A 14,845-nucleotide genomic window follows, 5' to 3' on the forward strand; every position below is an offset into this window, starting at 1 on the left:
ATTAGGTTATACAAATATGAAGGAATATTTAAGTTAAATAATATATAAAAATCTTAAGTTCCACCGTTTTGGCTAATTTATAGCCAGATCATGTGGCACGGCCACACTGCGCAGTAGGCGTTTTTTAGCGCCTTCTCGCGCTGGTTCACTTCGTTCACTCGTTCGCAACGCGATGTTTTGAATACATACATTTTTTCCATTCTCGCCAAGTGAAGTTCATCCGCCAGACCGAAGATTTTTAGTTGAACGTGCTAAATCTATGAAATTAACTGTGTTTTATGAATCAATTAGGGCGAGCGGAGCTGCAAAATTATCGAGTAGGTAAGTGAAAGTCGCCGCAGTGCAGTAAAAACGGCGCGAAATTCGAAACGCAAGCGGTCGAACGGGGAAAATGTGAAATAGACCAACGCCCAAGTGAATAGGCCACGAAAAAGGAGCCACCAATAAAAGGCAGAAGTGGCAAAAGAGAGCAAAAAGTATCTAACGAATGTGTGAGCGACTCTTACTCTTGGTGTGCCTGTGTGTGTGTTTTTGGTTTGAGAATTAGAAGTGTGCTAAAATATGAAAAGCAAGTGATTTCTCGCATACATTTCTACGTACATAATAAAAACATCATCGATTAAAATTGCCTGCTAACTCATATATTTCGACGCTGTCGCCGTCGCTGCCGGCGTCGCTGTCTCTGCCACCGATGATGACATCATTCGGTTTTCGTTGAGAGCGCGTAGCGTGCGTGAGTGTGTGTGTATGTTTGTTCGAGTAATCGAATTGGACGAGTGTAGTTCGCATTTTTTTTTTTATTTTTTAAATTACTTGGTGTAAATGTGCCTGAATGGCAGGACCGAAACTCTAGAGCTGTGAATTAAACGCATGAATGACATGTTGCTGTGCAAGAAGAAGAAGCGCAAGCCTTAAGTAACGTTTGCGTCAGTTGTTCGTTCCGTTGGTGATAAAAAGCGAAGAACACGGCTATCGCCTAATCGGAGATATATATATATATATACATGTGTATCATACGTTGAGGTTCCGTGTGCTTGTGAGTTTTATGAAATACAAGCGGTGCGCTCTTTTTTCTTCCCCGTAGATACGCATACGCCTATGCACTTGGCTGAAATACAGTTACGTGCTCACCAACACATCGGCTAAAAATAACACACACTCCCCATTTCCCATTTCCCTTGCACCCCGCTCTTCTCACCCACCCGGCCCTCTGAGGTCACGAGTTGAAGTTTCATTTCGAAGTTACGAGTTAAAAGATATAAATATACTGAGCTGCACTTGCCCAATGTTTGTTTGCTTATGTGTTTGTTTGTGCTTCACCTTGTCGCTGATGTTGTTGCATTGTTGTTGTTTATGACAAATCACACACGTACAGTTGTAAACACAACACACACACCCGCACACAAACCTACAAACATACAGGCATTCAATCAATTGATCGCCGAAAACTCATTAACTTGCTCATAAATGGCAGGGAAAACTGGTTTTTCCTTAGCAAAGCCTCAGCTTTGGTGGTGGTTTCATTTCCAAGTTTCCAAAGTTGAACTCTTGGCCTGTTTAATTGAACTCGCAGTTGCACACACGCCCCGCTCTCTCTCTTCCGCTCACACTGTGTCTCTCTTCATCGCTCTCTGTGATGAACTCACACTGGAAACAAGAGGATCGGATCGGCCATCATAATTAAGTCTAGAAAGCACCAACAATTGAAGGTGGTAAGGTGGGGTGGGTGGTTGGGGTGTGTAAGGGGAAGAGAGCTAGCCCGTGAGAGCGTCTTGTGCAGTTTCCACCCCTCTATCCCTTGCTCACTTCCACTTCCAGCACTCCTACTCTAACTGCACCACCTTCCAGATACAGATATATAGATACAATAGTACTCTCCCTCTTTCTCTTTCTCCTCTCTCCATCTCTATCTATCGCTCTGCGCTCCAGTTTTGTTGTTGCTCGCTCTCGCTCTCTCAAAGTTTTAAGCTTCGTTTTAATAAAAATATTACGTAATACTAAGATAGAAGCTGCTGCGTGCGTGTGCGTGTGTGCTGATTTTGCTTTTGTTTGTTTTAACAATTCTCGCTCGCACTATGGTTCTTGATGTTCTTCATTTTGGGTGTTGTTGTCGCGGTGCTCTCATAAAACTTAGTACAAATGAAATCAGCAGCTTAGTTAATTGTGTAAGCGAGAAGAGGAAGAGCGAAGAACGAAGAGTAGAGGAGGGCGATAACGAAGCGATGGGAAAAAGTTATGTTTGCTGCTTTTGTTGTTGTTGTGTGCGTAGAAGGGAATGACCCCGGCACCTGTGCAAACGCGAATGTATATAAAGGTCAAAGGACATTAGCACAAAAACCCACTGTTATACACAGCAAAAGGGGCCTGATTCAATCAGTGATTCTATTTTTGTCCTAGGTCGGCAAGCTTATATTACTTAATTCCATTAATCAAGCAATTAAATTGTTATTCTAATCGAGTTGCGGTCATTCATTAAAGAATTCATTATTCATCTTACAAATAATTTTCAAAAATATCATACTGAATTGCATTTACTGTAAATAAAATATTGTGAATGAATAAAAGTTGAAAACATGAACTGACATAATATTTCTAATAATTTACTAAAATTTTGTAGAGGCAGTATTTTATTTGGGGAAATTTTGAGTTCTGAATTAAGTACTGTGTTCTCCTAATTTGTAATGTGAAAGCCGCGGAGAAAGTGCGGCAATAAAAAAACAAAAAAATATGTCAAGTGGAAAAAGTACAGCCCAAGTACTTCGCCCATTTTCATTGCAACCTAAAAGCTTGCAAAAGTGTGAAAAACGCTGCGATGTGTGAAACCGAATGAATTTTCGAGGGCCAACTGCCGTGTGAATAGGTCGTAATTTCAAATCGTCGGCTACGTCGATAAAAAACCAGTGAAATACTAGTATACAAGCCCATGTAAATGAGTGATAGACATACGTGTGTCCCGTAAAACAAAAAGCTCGCCGATGGAAAAATGGAAACTGAATGGGCCCAGCATGAATATGATTTATGAAAATGTGAAATGTGCGATGTGTGTTCACAGTTGAGGTCATAAAGATAGCAGCGAACTTTAGCATTCAAGCTAAAACTTATTAGCTACGACGTTATATACTTTTTGTGCCTTTTTATTGTTAGTCTAATTATAAAAAAAAGAGCAAGTATTTATAGTTATAAAATCAATAACAAGAATTTGTTTAATGCACCTCTTTGAGGGCCAACAGTAAACTATTTGTCAATGAATGAGCCATTAAATAACAATTAAATACAATAACCACTGGTGCATTTACATGGATGACACCCCTAAATGAATGAAACCCGCATATAAAGCAAACCCTCAGTAATTAGCTACTTGTTATGTGGATACATTATACACTCATATACAGATGTACCTATATCTTTTTTACCCCCCACATCACCACCGTCTGCTATATAATTCGTTTTGTCTGCCGTTTCGATAGTTTTTGTGAATTGAATTTCCTGCAATTTCACGGTTTTGCCATACGAATCCGGTTGGGGGAGGTCCGCCCCAGTTTTATGTATTCTTTTTTTTTTTTGTTTTATTTTTTTTTCTTTTGCCACAGAGTGATGTAATCGCTTTAAGTCATAGTGACAATTACGATCGGACATTCTAGTGGTGACCCCGGCGACCCGCGTGACGCCATCCCATGCCATGGCAGCCCAAACCCAAACCCAAAACTGACATAAATGAATCACCAGCCGCTGCTGACAATTATCTAACCGATTTTCCCACCGCCTCTTCCAGTGATTCTCTTCTGAAGGCAACACATTCGGTTTGGACTTGAAGGATTAACTCATAGGAACGACAAACGGAGAAGTGGCGAGCTCCCGTGAAACGAAACGACAAAACCCAACATTAGAAACTCTAAGACGTATAAACTAGCAGCTATTAACTAACTAATAAGCACGAAACCACTGTGGAAACCGTAGATCCCCAGCCATGACGACGGACATTTCGATTGTTCGCTGGGATCCCAGCCAGGGTCCTGGCAACGAGTACATCGATGAGTACGAGTACGATGGCGGCAACTCCAGTTCCCGACTGTTCGAGCGGTCCAGGATCAAGGCTCTGGCCGAGGAGCGTGAGAGTGTGCAAAAGAAGACATTCACCAAGTGGGTCAATTCGCATCTGTGCCGGGTCAACTGCCGCATTGCCGATCTCTATGTGGATATGCGGGATGGCAAGCACCTGATCAAACTGCTGGAGGTCCTCTCCGGCGAGCGACTGCCCAAGCCCACCAAGGGCAAGATGCGTATCCACTGCCTGGAGAACGTGGACAAGGCTCTGCAGTTCCTGCGCGAACAGCGCGTTCATCTGGAGAATATTGGCTCCCATGACATAGTCGATGGCAATGCTTCCCTCAATTTGGGCCTGATTTGGACCATCATCCTGCGCTTCCAGATCCAGGACATCACCATCGAGGAGGTGGACAACAAGGAGACCAAGTCCGCCAAGGACGCCCTGCTGCTCTGGTGCCAGATGAAGACTGCCGGCTATCACAATGTGAACGTGCGCAACTTCACCACCTCGTGGCGCGATGGCCTGGCCTTTAATGCCATCATCCACAAACACCGTCCGGATTTGGTTCAGTTCGAGAAACTCTCGAAGACGAACGCCATCCACAACCTAAACAATGCCTTCGACGTGGCCGAGGACAAACTGGGCCTGGCCAAGCTCCTTGATGCCGAGGATGTGTTCGTCGAGCATCCGGACGAGAAGTCCATCATCACCTACGTGGTCACCTACTATCACTACTTTAGCAAACTCAAGCAGGAGACGGTGCAGGGCAAGCGTATCGGTAAGGTGGTCGGCATTGCCATGGAGAACGACAAAATGGTCCACGACTACGAGAACTTCACAAGCGATCTGCTCAAGTGGATCGAAACGACCATCCAGTCGCTGGGCGAGCGGGAGTTCGAAAACTCGCTGGCCGGCGTCCAAGGGCAGTTGGCCCAGTTCTCCAACTACCGCACCATCGAGAAGCCGCCCAAGTTTGTGGAAAAGGGCAACCTCGAGGTGCTCCTTTTCACCCTGCAGTCCAAGATGCGGGCCAACAACCAGAAGCCCTACACACCCAAAGAGGGCAAGATGATTTCGGACATCAACAAGGCCTGGGAGCGTCTGGAGAAGGCCGAGCACGAACGCGAATTGGCCCTGCGCGAGGAGCTCATCCGGCAGGAGAAACTGGAGCAGCTAGCCGCCCGCTTCGACCGCAAGGCGTCCATGCGTGAGACCTGGCTGTCGGAGAATCAACGTCTGGTCAGCCAGGATAACTTTGGTTTCGATCTGGCGGCCGTTGAGGCGGCGGCCAAGAAGCACGAAGCCATCGAAACCGACATCTTCGCCTACGAGGAGCGCGTCCAGGCCGTGGTTGCCGTTTGCGATGAACTGGAATCGGAGCGTTATCACGATGTGAAGCGCATCCTTCTGCGCAAGGACAACGTTATGCGCTTGTGGACCTATTTGTTGGAGCTTCTGAGAGCGCGCCGCATGCGCCTGGAGATCTCGTTGCAGCTGCAGCAGAACTTCCAGGAGATGCTGTACATCCTCGACAACATGGAGGAGATCAAGCAGCTGCTGATGACCGACGATTATGGCAAGCATCTGATGGGCGTGGAGGATCTGCTGCAGAAGCACTCGCTTGTCGAAGCCGATATCAATATCCTGGGCGAGCGCGTCAAGGTGGTTGTTCAGAACTCGCAGAAGTTCCTGAGCGACGACCCAGAGTCGTACAAACCGTGCGATCCCGAGATCATTGTCTCGCGCGTCCAGCAACTGGAGGATGCTTACGCAGAGTTGGTCCGTTTGGCCGTGGAACGTCGCAGCCGCCTGGAGGAGAGCCGCAAACTCTGGCAGTTCTACTGGGACACCGCCGACGAGGAGAACTGGATCAAGGAGAAGGAGCAGATCGTCTCCACCGACGAGGTGGGTCACGACCTGACCACCGTCAATCTGATGCTCAGCAAGCACAAGGCCCTGGAGTCGGAGATCACGTCGCACGATCCCCAGCTGCAAAATGTGGCCAAGGTCGGTTCGGAGCTGATCACCGAGGGTCACTTTGGTGCCGATCGCATCAAGGATCGATTGAAGGAGATCCTCAACAAGTGGGACCACCTTCTGGACCTCACCAAGTACCGCCGCCAGCGCTTGGAGAATGCCGTCGAGTACTTCCAGCTGTTTGCCGATGCCGACGATGTGGACAACTGGATGTTGGACACCCTGCGCATTGTTTCCAGCGAGGATGTTGGTCGCGACGAGGCTAACGTACAGTCCCTCCTAAAGAAGCACAAGGACGTGGCCGACGAGCTGAAGAATTACGCCGAAGTGATCGATGCCCTGCACAAACAGGCGGAGAGCCTGAAGCTAAACGAGGCGGAAAAGGCCAATGTGGACAAACGCCTGGAGGCGATCGACAACAGGTACAAGGAGCTTACCGAACTGGCCAAGCTGCGCAAGCAGCGACTGCTCGACGCCCTCAGCCTGTACAAGCTGATGTCCGAAGCGGATGGCGTGGAGCAATGGATCAAGGAGAAGACCAAGATGCTGGACACGATGACTCCTGGCAAGGACATCGAGGATGTGGAGATCATGAAGCATCGCTTCGAGGGCTTCGACAAGGAAATGAACGCCAATGCCTCGCGCGTGGCCGTCGTTAATCAGCTGGCCCGCCAGCTGCTCCACGTCGAGCATCCCAACTCCGATGAGATTCTGGAGAGGCAGAACCACCTCAACCAGGAGTGGTCGACACTGCGCGAGAAGGCCGAGGCCAAGATGGATGATCTGAAGTCCGCCCATGGCGTCCAGACCTTCTACATTGAGTGCCGCGAGACCATTTCGTGGATTGAGGATAAGAAGCGCATCCTTACCGAGACCGACAGTCTGGAGATGGATCTGACCGGTGTGATGACCCTGCAGCGTCGCCTTAGCGGCATGGACCGCGACTTGGCCGCCATTCAGGCCAAGCTCTCGAGCTTGGAGCGCGAAGCCAACAGCATCGAGGATGAGCATCCTGAGGAGGCCAAGATCATCCGCGAGCGCATTGCCCAGATCGAGTTGATTTGGGAGCAGCTCACCCAGATGCTCAAGGAGCGCGACTCGAAACTGGAGGAGGCCGGCGATCTGCATCGCTTCTTGCGCGATCTGGATCACTTCCAGACTTGGTTGACCAAGACCCAGACAGATGTAGCTTCCGAGGACACTCCCACTTCCCTGCCGGAGGCTGAGAAGCTTCTGAACCAGCATCAATCGATCCGCGAGGAGATCGACAACTACACTGAGGACTACAAGAACATGATGGAGTACGGCGAGCGACTGACCTCCGAGGGAAGCACCTCAGACGATCCACAGTACATGTTCTTGAGGGAGCGCCTGAATGCCCTGAAGGATGGCTGGGAGGAGCTGCACCAGATGTGGGAGAACAGACAGGTGCTGTTGTCGCAGAGCTTGGACCAGCAACTGTTCAACCGCGATGCCCGCCAGACGGAGGTGTTGCTCAGCCAACAGGAGCACTTCCTCAGCAAGGATGATACCCCCGTCAACCTGGAGCAGGCTGAGAACCAGTTGAAGCGCCACGAGGCCTTCCTCACCACCATGGAAGCTAACGACGACAAGATCAACACCCTGCTGCAGGTGGCCGACACCCTGGTGGAAAAGGATCACTTCGATGCGGACAAGATTGGCAAGCGTGCGGAGAACATTACCGGACGTCGGGATGACAACCGTCAGCGTGCTCTGGACCAACACGAGAAGCTGAAGAATCAGGTGAAACTGCACGAGTTCCTGCAGGATCTCGAAGAGCTGGCCGAGTGGGTGCAGGAGAAATACGCCACTTCACAGGACGAGTCGTACAGGAGCGCAAAGACCATCCACTCCAAGTGGACGCGCCATCAGGCCTTCGAGGCAGAGATTGCCGCCAACAAGGAGCGCCTATTCGAGGCAGAGAAGTCTGCCCAGGAGCTATCCAAGGAGAAGCCCGAGTTCAAGGACGTCATCGAGCCCAAGCTTAAGGAGCTGGCGAAGCAATTCGACGACCTGGAGGTGCACACCAAGGAGAAGGGCGCCATGCTGTTCGACGCCAACCGCGAGGTGCTTGTCCAGCAGACATGCGACGACATCGACTCCTACATCACCGACCTGGAGAAGCAAATTGTCAGCGGAGACACTGCCAACGATCTGACATCCGTGAACATCCTGATGCAGAAGCAGCAGGTTATCCAGACCCAGATGGCGGTGAAGGCTCGCCAAGTGGAGGAGATCGACAAGCAGACCGAATACCTCCAGAAGACTGTGCCCGAGGAGAAGATCGAACCGATTGTGGTGAAGAAGACGGCCGTGCTCGAGCGCTTTGAGAAGATCAAGGCGCCGCTTCTGGAGCGCCAGAAGGCGCTGGAGAAGAAGAAGGAGGCCTTCCAGTTCTGTCGCGATGTCGAGGACGAGAAGCTCTGGATTGACGAGAAGCTGCCGGTGGCCAACTCACCGGATTACGGCAACTCCCTGTTCAACGTACATGTGCTGAAGAAGAAGAACCAGTCGCTGGCCACAGAGATCGACAACCACGAGCCGCGCATCAATGCAATCTGCAACAATGGCCGCAAGCTGATCGACGAGGGCCACGAGGATGCCAAGAAGTTCGAGGCGCTGATCAGCGATCTGACCCAGAAGTGGCAGGAGCTGAAGGACGCCATCGAGAACCGACGGAAGCATCTGCTGGAGTCGGAGAAGGTGCAGCAGTACTTCTTCGATGCCCAGGAGGCGGAGTCCTGGATGAGCGAGCAGGAGCTCTACATGATGGTCGAGGATCGCGGCAAGGACGAGATCAGTGCCCAGAACCTGATGAAGAAGCACGAAAACCTGGAGCAATCCGTAGAGGACTACGCCAACACCATTCGCCAGCTCGGCGAGGTGGCGCGTCAGTTCAGCGGGGATGACATCTCCTCCGGCGATGCCGTGGCCGTCAAGCAATCGCAGCTGGATAAGCTTTACGCTGGTCTCAAGGATCTGGCTGGGGAGAGGAGGGCTCGCCTCAACGAGGCTCTGCAGCTGTTCATGCTGAGCCGCGAGGTCGATGATCTGGAGCAATGGATTACCGATCGCGAGGTTGTCGCCGGTTCCCAGGAATTGGGCCAGGACTTTGACCACGTCACTCTGCTGTCGGAGCGCTTCAACGAGTTTGCCCGCGACACAGAGGCCGTTGGCGGCGAGCGAGTGGCCAAGGTGAACGGCATTGCCGATAATCTTATCCAGGCCGGACACTCTGATTCCGCCACGATTGCCGAATGGAAGGACAACCTCAACGAATCGTGGCAGGATCTGCTGGAGCTGATCGAGACACGCACTCAGATGCTGGCCGCTTCTCGGGAGCTGCACAAATTCTTCCACGACTGCAAGGATGTGTTGGGACGCATCCTCGAGAAGCAGCACGGTGTGTCCGATGAACTGGGACGCGATGCCGGCTCCGTGTCGACGCTGCAGCGCAAGCACTACAACTTCCTGCAGGACCTCATCACCCTATACTCACAAGTCCAGCAGATCCAGGAGGAATCCGCCAAGCTGCAGGACGCCTATGCCGGTGATAAGGCCAAGGAAATCACCAATCGCGAACAGGAGGTGCTCCATGCCTGGGACAACCTCCAGGCTATGTGCGATGCCCGCAAACAGAAACTGGCCGACACAGGCGACTTATTCCGCTTCTTCAACATGGTGCGCATCCTGATGATCTGGATGGAGGACCTCGTCCGCCAAATGAACACATCAGAGAAGCCGCGCGACGTGTCCGGCGTGGAGCTGCTGATGAACAACCACCAGAGCCTTAAGGCCGAGATCGACACACGGGAGGACAACTTCGGTGCGTGCATCTCGCTGGGCAAGGAGCTGCTCACCCGCAACCACTACGCCTCCGCCGATATCAAGGATCGCCTGATGACGCTGAGCAATAGCCGCAATGCCCTGCTCCGCCGCTGGGAGGAGCGCTGGGAGAATCTCCAGCTGAGTGAGTAAACTCTATACTTCAAAACGTACGCCCTTGTTAATCACCGTTTTTGCATTGATTTCTTGTAGTCCTGGAGGTGTACCAGTTCGCCAGAGACGCTGCCGTGGCCGAGGCCTGGCTGATCGCCCAGGAGCCTTACCTGCTCTCTTCGGAGCTGGGCCACACAATCGACGAGGTGGAGAACCTGATTAAGAAGCACGAGGCCTTTGAAAAGTCTGCCGCCGCCCAAGAGGAGCGCTTCAGTGCTCTTGAGCGTTTGACAACAGTGAGTGCATAGTTGGGAATATATTTTTATTTGGATAACCCATAACATTCAAACGATTATTTTCGCTTTCAGTTTGAGCTTAAGGAAATGAAGAGGCGCCAGGAGCTGGCGGAAGAGGCTGAGCGACAACGCATCAAGGAGGAGCAGGAGGCCAAGGCCGCCTCGGAGGCGGCGGAACAGGCTAAACGAGAGGCTGAGCGACGCGACGACGTGGATGTTGGTGCCTCGCACGACGATTCAGGTATGCAGTATAAACTGTTACGTAATATACATAGGATTGTTGAAAATAATACCGAAATATGCAATGTTGAATGCAACATTATAATGGCATTCAACATTTATTGAATAAGTGTTTATTTTCAACAAAACTATATCATAGTCCAGTTGTCCCCTTTGCCATATTCGCACCCAAATCCATATCCACATCTATCCCAGCCGCAGTGTCAAGACCCCAGTCAAGATAGCACTCAAGATCCCGCTGCGAATTTAGTCTAACCAAAATATCTCTAAACGTTTTCTGTCATTCAATCATGCCTACTTAACCAAACTCAAACCAATCTCATCCTGCCACGGATTAACCAACTAACCAATCAACTTAAACCCATGAAGCCGCCAAAGACACGGCCGTCGAGTTCGAGCGCGTTGTCGAGATCCAAACAGGTATTAAGCATTGCCTTTCGCATCTAAGTGATTACATGGAAGTTATTCATTTCGTTTGTGTTTATTTTTAATGTGACGATGTGACGACAAACTAATTGATTTCTTGTGTGTTCCGCAGAACGAGGCGGAACCCCAGGCGCCGGCGAGGGTCACGAAGGATATGTGACACGAAAGCACGAGTGGGACTCGACCACCAAGAAGGCCTCCAACCGATCTTGGGATAAGGTAAGTCGATTTCCTTTTCACTAATGAATAAAAGAGCATTCCTAAGAACTTGCGTAGCAACTGGCTACTTTATTAATTTTGAAATAATCACCAATTAACTTTTCTGTTTGTCAGGTATACATGGCTGCCAAGGCCGGACGCATTTCGTTCTACAAAGATCAGAAGGGTTATAAGAGTAATCCCGAATTGACCTTCCGCGGTGAGCCCAGCTACGATCTGCAAAACGCTGCCATCGAAATTGCCAGTGATTACACCAAGAAGAAGCACGTTCTGCGAGTCAAGTGAGTAGCAGAAATGATCAGTATTTGGCATATACTCATATACTTATCGAATATACTTTCTTTCTTCATTAACCATTCCCCACACAGGCTCGCCAACGGTGCCTTGTTCTTGCTGCAGGCCCATGACGACACCGAGATGTCCCAGTGGGTGACCTCCCTGAAAGCCCAGAGCGATTCGACAGCGGTGGCCGCCAGCAGATCCCAGACTCTGCCCGCCACCTCACAAAAGGACGAACCAAAGCGCAGATCGTTTTTTACTTTAAAGAAAAAGTAAAGTAACAGCCGTAACGCAACCATAAGCAAGAGCAGCTAATTAAAACAAATAACAAATAACATGAAATGATATAATACAAATGCAAAACGACAACAAATTATACAGCAAAAATTAAGAAGAAGCAAATATATATATTTTTTTTTCATATATTTAAAACTTATTTCGTAATGAGAAAAAAACAAAAACCGACAAAAACTTGCAAGAGAAGAACGAGCAAAACATAAACAATTATTATGCTTATCAAATTTGCACGATAAATACTGCTATTATGATTAAACGTATGTATCTTATTTATTTAAACAAATACAAAGTAATATAAAGATTAAAAAAAAATACAAAAAACAAACAAAAAATTTGAGGAAACCAACTCGTGTATGCATTTCAATGTATTCGATAAATAAACGAAATATTCCTTTAAAGTACACCAATTGCCGGCGAATTGATCAATTACCGCTATCGCCTATCGATTTTGGCTATCGAAGTGCAATTTATTGCGAAGGTTTCTCGATTGCTATTTTCAAACAAAATATTCGTCGGTTTCGGGGATGATTTACTGGCTTTTCTTTTTTGCTGGAGAGGATCTAGAATTAATCATCACACTGGTCAGCCGATTGAAAGGAATCTCGAAGAGCACCGTCATTACTATGGCCCAAAGGTAACAGACCACTGAACAGGAGATAGCCAGCATTATCTAGAAGCAAAAATAGTGGATTGATCAAATGGAGCCCCATAAAGATGAGTGAGATTTGTGATTGACTCACCATCATGGTGTTGTCCGGATACACTTCATTGCTAAAGGAGTGGTAGACGTACATGATTACAATCGGATTCAATAGGTAGATGGCGTAGGTGAACTTGCTGATCCGCTGCACTTGCTCCGACTGCAGGAGCGCCAGCAGCCAGCGGGTAGGAGCATATGAGTCGCTGTTGTCCGGCTTGGTGCCGCAAATGATGAGGTGGCTGGCCGCCGTGCTCACCAGAATCCGCAGAACGACCATGAAGCTGAGAATGATACTGATGGCCGGCAGTTGATCCATGGTCACTTGCCTTGCCAGCCAGCCAATGCACGCAATGGCCCCCAGTCTGATCCACCAATTAGGCATTACCAAATCAAAGGGAGTGCCCGTACCCTTGACTTGGAAGAAGGCATAGGAGCCACCTATTATGTAGGCGAGCATGCGGATCAACGGACTCATGTACGACCACTCGTTGGTGTGATACATCTCCTCGAAATTGGCGCCTACCTCGTTGACCTCCATGAAGACAATCGAAAACAAAGCGCTGATCACTACCAGCAGGCGGACTATCCACTTGACCATGTTTGGGTGCTTGGTGTGCATGAAGAGCAGCAGCATCGCCGTCATGTGGAGCTGCATGTCGCAGCCCAGCGACCAGGTCCACGATCCGCACATAAACTGAATGGGAAACAAATTCTGGATGAAGAAAACGTTGCGTACGGCATTGAGTCGGCACAGCTCGTCCTGCGGATCGGTTATTTGCATGACGGACACTTGACGCTGATACTCTATAACCACCACGCCCATCAGAACGATCACGAATTGCAGCGGAGCCAGCCGGCAGTATCGATGGATGAACTCTCTGAGGTAGCGACGCATGTTACCCAGGATTCCATCGCTGGCGATATCCTTTTGCAGTTGTTCATCCCTGATGAAATTCAAAACCGTCAAGTAGCCACTGCGATGGTAAAAAGAGTTACGATCAATTGCTTGCTTGAGCATGCATGCGTTACTCGTGTCGAAGGACTATTTTTTATCTAAAGAAACTCGCATTCCATCCTCACCTGACCACAAAAAAGATCTCCACCATGGTGGGCCAGTAGGTATGCCGCATGGTCATGGACGACAACTTGCCGAGCATCTCGACCGAGGGATCCACGGAGAAGTACTTGTACCAGATCACATGGACGCCAATCAATGAGAAGGCGGTGAGCACCCTCAGTCCGTTGACGGGTCTGTTCTCCTGGCTGGGATTCACCGGCTTCCAGGCCAGTCGCCAGTTGTCGGCGAAATCAAAGCAGGCCAGGATGCGTGAGTATTTGCCCAGACCACTGGTGGCCGCGAGGGTCAATAGTAGGGTCACACCTAACACTACAAAAAAAATTTGCACAGCTCCACTATCAAAGAAATTGGTTTTAAGCTCCGGCTTCTTGGCATAAGCCAACTTGGCATCCATATCCCAGCAATGAAATGACTCTTCCTTGGCCATCGATTTTCGGATGAGTTGCTCCACCTCCGGCACGTCACAGCTCGCAGGCAGACAGAGGCCAATGTGCAGCAGGGGATTCGCTTTGATGGTCACCTCCAGCTGCCACGGCGAATTGGATTCAATGTAGGCGACCAAATAGTGGAATTGAATGGGCGACATCTCGCGCAGCAGACGCTGATTTTTGATGGTCATATCCTGGAGCATCGGTTCATTGACGGCGCGGCATGTGAATCTGTTGCCCAGCCAGGCTCTCTGGCCCATCATAAAGTTGGCGTAGCCCTCGCCGGAGGCGTCAATAGCTAGTGATTAAGAATTTATTGTACTTTAATTCAAAACTTTTCTGATTTTAAATAACTAATTAATTCATTAATTTGTTTTCATTTCGCTTGTGATGTAAAAATATTTTGTCCAACCTTCAGTGTTTGATAGTTTGTATCTAAGGAATAGGATTATTGCCCATCCTCCCATCCTCACCTTTCAGTGCCCAGGACTGGTGATCCTGCCAAGCTCTTCGCAGTTCCAGCAGCTGTTCCTCACACTTGGACAGTGTGGTGTTTTCGCGTTGGGGAACCATTTCGATCAGGTCCTTGGCCAGGGACTTCGGTTCACAGTTATCGACATCGCCGAGCGCAGCGATAATTTGAAGAAGGAGCAGAACGAGGAGCATGATTACGATCGATGGATTGGGGGCAGAACACCTCAGTACTCCACGACAGACGTCGCACAACTAATTCTGTGCCCGGGATGAAGCAAAGTCTATGCGACCCACATAACCTCCGTTTAGTTAGGACCGAGTGATCCGTGACGCTTTTTAAGATCCGATCAGTCGATTTATGGTCACATATGTACTAAACCTTAGCTTGTTTTTCAGTTAGCACCAATGACAGCATGTTGGACT

The 14,845-nt window shown here is 49.3% G+C and overlaps 2 protein-coding genes across 4 annotated transcripts; one reads left to right on the forward strand and one right to left on the reverse strand.

The window, feature by feature from the left end:
* The first annotated feature begins 155 nt into the window (after window positions 1–155).
* beta-Spec (beta Spectrin) lies at window positions 156–12,155 on the forward strand. Of its 3 annotated transcripts, none has more exons than NM_001272732.1 (8): window positions 156–321; window positions 3,773–10,016; window positions 10,085–10,281; window positions 10,354–10,522; window positions 10,717–10,941; window positions 11,060–11,166; window positions 11,281–11,447; window positions 11,535–12,155. In NM_001272732.1, exons 2-5 carry the CDS (start codon window positions 3,968–3,970, stop codon window positions 10,743–10,745), a joined length of 6,444 nt encoding a protein of 2,147 aa, NP_001259661.1. In that variant the 5' UTR covers window positions 156–321; window positions 3,773–3,967; the 3' UTR covers window positions 10,746–10,941; window positions 11,060–11,166; window positions 11,281–11,447; window positions 11,535–12,155. The 3 variants fall into 3 exon arrangements, with proteins under 3 accessions (NP_001259661.1, NP_001259660.1, NP_523388.1); NM_001272731.1 differs by having other exon boundaries at window positions 156–317; window positions 10,891–10,941; NM_078664.3 differs by lacking the exon at window positions 10,717–10,941.
* CG12990 (uncharacterized protein) lies at window positions 11,992–14,672 on the reverse strand. Its single transcript, NM_133005.2, has 4 exons — window positions 14,422–14,672; window positions 13,523–14,246; window positions 12,483–13,416; window positions 11,992–12,412 (listed from the first exon to the last, which is right to left on the reverse strand). The coding sequence occupies exons 1-4, from the start codon at window positions 14,612–14,614 to the stop codon at window positions 12,272–12,274; spliced, it is 1,992 nt and encodes a 663-aa protein (NP_573233.1). The 5' UTR covers window positions 14,615–14,672; the 3' UTR covers window positions 11,992–12,271.
* Window positions 14,673–14,845: the final 173 nt, after the last annotated feature.

Source organism: Drosophila melanogaster, chromosome X (assembly GCF_000001215.4).
Source record: "Drosophila melanogaster chromosome X".
NCBI classification, from domain to species: domain Eukaryota; kingdom Metazoa; phylum Arthropoda; class Insecta; order Diptera; family Drosophilidae; genus Drosophila; species Drosophila melanogaster.

Excerpts from the sequence above, each read along its gene's own strand:
- beta-Spec (NM_001272731.1), top strand. The coding sequence starts at position 3,968 with ATGACGACGGACATTTCGATTGTTCGCTGGGATCCCAGCCAGGGTCCT. Across the intron at positions 10,017-10,084 it reads CTGGGAGAATCTCCAGCTGA|TCCTGGAGGTGTACCAGTTC; the intron begins GTGAGTAAACTC and ends GATTTCTTGTAG. Across the intron at positions 10,523-10,890 it reads TGCCTCGCACGACGATTCAG|CCGCCAAAGACACGGCCGTC; the intron begins GTATGCAGTATA and ends AAACCCATGAAG.
- CG12990 (NM_133005.2), bottom strand. The coding sequence starts at position 14,614 with ATGCTCCTCGTTCTGCTCCTTCTTCAAATTATCGCTGCGCTCGGCGAT. Across the intron at positions 14,247-14,421 it reads CCAGTCCTGGGCACTGAAAG|CTATTGACGCCTCCGGCGAG; the intron begins GTGAGGATGGGA and ends CTTAATCACTAG. Across the intron at positions 13,417-13,522 it reads GAGATCTTTTTTGTGGTCAG|TGGCTACTTGACGGTTTTGA; the intron begins GTGAGGATGGAA and ends TTACCATCGCAG.